The sequence below is a fragment of the Hylobates moloch genome, unplaced genomic scaffold, assembly GCF_009828535.3.
Source record: "Hylobates moloch isolate HMO894 unplaced genomic scaffold, HMol_V3 SCAFFOLD_11, whole genome shotgun sequence".
Classification (NCBI taxonomy): Eukaryota; Metazoa; Chordata; class Mammalia; order Primates; family Hylobatidae; genus Hylobates; species Hylobates moloch.
The window spans coordinates 96956697-96962360 of NW_026652286.1; the positions used below are offsets into that span (position 1 = coordinate 96956697).

The following is a 5664-nucleotide window of genomic DNA, read 5'->3' on the forward strand; positions in this document are numbered from 1 at the left end:
CATTCCCAACCGTGCTGCTCCCCCACCAGGCAACTCGGCCCAGCCCCTTCGTGGTGGTCCCCACCATGACAGGCTCCAGGTGGCTCCCAGCTGCTAGCAGAGAGGGTAGTTTCTCCCTGCAGCTGGTCGTCCTATCGTCTCCTCAGTTCTCAGCAGACAGGAGACCCTGGGGTGGGCAGCTCAGGGGCGGGGTCCAGAGACTGTCTGCCTCCTCCCCAGCCCCTCCCCACAGCAGTGGCAGGCAAGAGTGCTGACACGGGGCCAGGGTCAGGAGCAGAAGAGTCTCTAGGCCTAGGGGCGGGTCTTACCTGGTCACGCGAAGGTGGGGGCAACTCAGTTGCCTGCCTTGGAGACGTGGGGGACAGGGGTCCCACCACCATTACTGCTGTGCCTGCAGCCTCTCCTGCCACAACCGCTGGCCTCCCCACTGCAGCTGGCACCATGGTAGCAAAGGTTCTGGATGGCCTACTTTTTCACATCAATATAACATTTTTTTTTTTTTTTTTGAGACATAGTCTCACCCTGTCGCCCAGGCTGGAGTGCAGTGGCGCGATCTCGGCTCACTGCAAGCTCCACCTCCCGGGTTCACGCCATTCTCCTGCCTCAGCCTCCCGAGTAGCTGGGACTACAGGCGTCCGCCACCACGCCCGGCTAATTTTTTTGTATTTTTAGTAGAGACAGGGTTTCACCGTGGTCTCGATCTCCTGACCTCGTGATCCGCCCGCCTCAGCATCCCAAAGTGCTGGGATTACAAGCGTGAGCCACCGCGCCCGGCCCACATCAATATAACATTTAACAAAACATGAAATATAATTTTACTTCTAAAATAATTTAGTTTTATATAAGTACAAAAAAATTTTCTGTAACACATATGTCTTTATTGTTCCTCAATATCATTCTTATTTTTTGAAGAAAAAAGTCATCAACTCTCCTTGTCAGGCTTACTAGGAACTCCTCAGGGTCTTGGCAATATCTATCATATTTTAACTTGGGGCCTGAATGAAAGTATTTTCTTCTTCATTGATCTGAAAGGAAGCAGCTCCCAAGTTAAAACATTTCAAACATTACTGTTTTACGACTACATCATGACATCAAAATATCATTAGTAGAGGTAAATGAAAATGAAAACTTTCAAATTTTAGAAACATTTGTTGTTATTTCTGATTTTGTATTTTCCCCTTGTGACAAATCACTTTAGACAATTCCTTTAGTGTATGTTTTAAAAGTTGGCTGAAGTTTTGCATTTTTCATTGTCTCACTGAAGAGATGAAACTCACTAGAGCTCCAGCAAAGTCTCTCACATCCTCATTTCCAATCTGTAATGTTACAAGGACAATGAATCACAACATATGGCAATAGGGAAACACTTGAAAACCAACAGGGGGAAAGGGAAATTCTAATTGTTTCTTTTCCCAAGAGTTGACATTTGTGGGAATAGAATCTAGAGGGAGATCATTATCATCGTTTGTTCCCAATCAGACTCTTATTCTTACCCAGCGTGTAAAATCCTCACATCAGCCACCCTTTGCAGACTGCCAGATGGCTTTAAGCATCAGCTTTGCCAGAGATCAGGATGAATGATTCAAAATAATTGCCAAGGAGACTTTTGGGCTATGACCTCCTCATATCATCAGATTCATTTTTCCCTCCAGAGCAATGGAGAAGAAAAATGTACAACATTGAACTCTGGCAGAAAGGAGGGGTATGTCTGAATCCCAGTCTTTGACTTTAAAATCTTGGAGTCTCCTGTTCTAGCTTCTTTTGCAGTGCAAAGAGAGATGCACACAGCTATTCATCTGTCTCTGCCAGTCCTTATTCTCACATTCACATGCCATGATGAGCAGTAGTTCCCTTGTCATCTACTTGTTCTCTGCAGTATACACTTGTGGCAAACACTTCTGTGTTTACTCATTTAAACTCAGGCAGTATGAGGGTTTTTATTCAGTTATTTTGAATCCATGTTTACTTATCTCTAAGCTTCTTTGAGCAATTTTATTGAACATATATTTATTGAGTTGCTATATGCAAGGCACTATGCCAAGCACTATATTGAATTTATAGTCTAGTACAGAAGAAAAGCAAATAAATAAATAATAATAACATAGAATGAAATTAGTATTACATGTAAACATAAGAAATACATGGATGGACATAGAAAATGGCCTTATTAAATAGAGTTTACACTATTAAAGCCCTTAACTAAAGAGCCTTAACTATTAAATAGGATGTCATAGGATAGAGGTGATAGACGAAGAAAAAAATTAAAGGAGCGTCATGAGTTAAAACTGAGAGAGTACCGAATGGCCAAATCATGTAATAGCCAAATCGTATAATACTTGTTGGGACATAAAAGAAGAAAACTTTTATTTTGGTTGCCAGATGATAACAATCTTTGAATAAGAGATATTGATTTGAGCTTCCTATGAGGAAATCAAAAATAGTGACAATTTAAAGAGGTTACTGTTCAGTAAAAAATAATTCTGAATCTCTGTGTTAATATGTGTATTCATGTAGGAAGGAGCAAAAACAAGATATGCTGAGGGAGGAAAAAAACCTTCAGCCATCATTATTGGAATAAAAATTTGAGCAAATAAAAGATATTTCAGAGAAGGCTCAATAGATTACAATTAAAATAACACTGACATTTATTAAGTTCTTACCAACAGACGGGAACTATGCGTGATTTGATTTTTACATGAGAATGATATTAACATTTCTATCTTTTAGAGGCCTGGAGATGAGATGTAATCTTCTCAAGATCACACAGCATGTATGGGGTTGAGATGACATTTTAACCCAGACTGCCTAATCTAATATTATAGCCCATTAGAATTTCAAATCATGAAATATTGGAACCAGAATATATGTTAAAGGTGATTGAATTCAAGCACCCACCTCACGCTGTAACCTTGAATAATGTCTACTAAATGGTTATACAGGCTGCACTCTGACATTTCTGGCTATAAGTAAATTAAGGTGTGTCTGACTTTTGGAATGTTCTTTTTTTGTTGTGAAACCAAATATTTCTCTCCATCATTTGAAGCACTTAGTTTTTATTTTTTCTCTCTTAGAGACATATACAGTGAGCCCCATACCGCTTAGATATTTTGAACATTTGGATATAAATGCCATGTGCTACATATATTTATATTGTGCTAGCTAAAACCTCAGTTATGTCAATCATTATTCAAATGACAATATTTTTAGATCATGTTTCTGATATTGTCCAGTTTTTCTATATTCCACATAAAATATTAAACCCTAAACTGAAAACACTAATCCAACTATGGCTGGAGTGTTACATAAAACCATAAATTTCTTTCATCTAGAATTTACTAATTTTCTTTGCAAAGGTAAATATGTATTAGCCTTTTTTGAAAATCCACATCACACTGTTGACTATTTTTGTATTTAGACTAAGATTGTGAATTGTATTTTGCATGTGCTCTACTAATCCACATAGCCATTATCTTTAAATTTTATAATGAGCACAGGCAAAATATATGATTATAAAAAGTGATCAGTATAGAAGATATCTAGTGTTTGTTTTCAAAAAGCCTTCTCAGTTTTGGAGAATATGAGCACTTTTCTGATCTTTTCCAATTCAGCCATGAAGTACAGTTAATGTAGATCAATCATAGTTTTCTGCTCTCCTGGCCAGAATGGGATAATAGGTGACCTGCACTGAGACCATTATATTACTCCCTTGGAATTATTCAAATTAGAACAAGAGAGGCAATTCCCTCACTGTTGGAAAAGCTCCTGAGATCTAAGGATGCTATCAGCCATGCAGTTATGTTTTTGCCTTGCAGAATAGCAGGTGTGGGTGAAGAAAGTTGAGAAATAAAGAGCTGAAGTTTCAGGCAGAATGAGACAGGTCATTACCCAGTTCTTCAGCTATTTTTAGTTGAAATTCTCATAAGAAAGGTAACTCACACTAATATAACTAATTTTATAAACTCATGCCTTCTATTTTAGATAGATAGATGATAGATAGATAGATAGATAGATAGATAGATAGATAGATAGATAGACAGACAGACAAACAGATAGATAGATAGATAGATAATGAGGTCTTGCTTTGTTGCCCAGGCTTGTCTCAAACAAGTGATCCTCCCACCTCAGCCTCCCAAAGTGCTACGATTACAGGCATGAGCCACTGCACCTGACCAGGACTTCTATATTGATAAATTGTAAGGAGCATTTGGTTCTCTTTCCTAATCTGAGTAAAATGAAAATCTGATCGCTGTGCTATTTGATGTGCATGACATATTTATATCCTAGAGAATACGGTAGGAAAGAAAAGAATCCTCTGAAATAACATTAGTAGCTTGCTTTCTTATTGAGGTCAAAAATTGGTGTTTTCTCTTAAAAGGTTATGAACAAAATTTTAATGTTTTTGATGTCTGCAGCTCCTCCTCTGGTCGACCAGACTATTGTCTATTACACAGTAGCAAGAGAGGCTCAGGAGACCACTGCATTCTGTTTCTCCTCTGATAAGGCATAGAATATGTAATGATTTACAAATAATTTCTCTCTCACACAAACACATTCAGTTTCTCTTTTTAAAACTTAGAAACTGTTGACAAGATCATGGACCCTGGAAACCATTCCTCAGTGACTGAGTTCATTCTGGCTGGGCTCTCAGAACAGCCAGAGCTCCAGCTGCCCCTCTTCCTCCTGTTCTTAGGAATCTATGTGGTCACAGTGGTGGGCAACCTGGGCATGATCACACTGATTGGGCTCAGTTCTCACCTGCACACTCCCATGTACTGTTTCCTCAGCAGTCTGTCCTTCATTGATCTCTGCCATTCCACTGTCATTACCCCCAAAATGCTGGTGAACTTTGTGACAGAGAAGAACATCATCTCCTACCCTGAATGCATGACTCAGCTCTATTTCTTCAGTATTTTTGCTATTGCAGAGTGTCACATGTTGGCTGTAATGGCGTGTGACCGCTACGTGGCCATCTGCAGCCCCTTGCTGTACAATGTCATCATGTCCTATCACCTCTGCTTCTGGCTCACAGTGGGAGTTTACATTTTAGGCATCCTTGCATCTACAATTCGTACCAGCTTTATGTTGAGACTCTTTTTGTGCAAGAGTAATGTGATTAACCATTATTTTTGTGATCTCTTCCCTCTCTTGGAGCTCTCCTGCTCCAGCACCTACATCAATGAATTATTGGTTCTTGTCTTGAGTGCATTTAACATCCTGATGCCTGCCTTAACCATCCTTGCTTCTTACATCTTTATCATTGCCAGCATCCTCCGCATTCACTCCACTGAAGGCAGGTCCAAAGCCTTCAGCACTTGCAGCTCCCACATCTCGGCTGTTGCTGTCTTCTTTGGATCTGCAGCATTCATGTACCTGCAGCCATCATCTGTCAGCTCCATGGACCAGGGGAAAGTGTCCTCTGTGTTTTATACTACTGTTGTGCCCATGCTGAACCCCCTGATCTACAGCCTGAAGAATAAAGATGTCAAAGTTGCCATGAAGAAAATTCTGCATCAGACAGCATGTTATGAATAGAATCAATGTCATGTTGTCATATCAAGATAGGTCTTTGGTTTGATTAGATATATAACTTATTAGATATATTGTTGAGATTTATGAAAATTCAGTGATGCTCTTTTATGTAACACATCTCCAAAATATTCCTCC

The 5664-nt window shown here is 39.6% G+C and overlaps 1 protein-coding gene across 1 annotated transcript; it reads left to right on the forward strand.

The window, feature by feature from the left end:
- Positions 1–1538: 1538 nt before the first annotated feature.
- LOC116476225 (putative olfactory receptor 8G3) lies at positions 1539–5664 on the forward strand. Its single transcript, XM_032761568.2, has 3 exons — positions 1539–1702; positions 4413–4501; positions 4577–5664. The coding sequence occupies exon 3, from the start codon at positions 4594–4596 to the stop codon at positions 5530–5532; it is 939 nt and encodes a 312-aa protein (XP_032617459.1). The 5' UTR covers positions 1539–1702; positions 4413–4501; positions 4577–4593; the 3' UTR covers positions 5533–5664.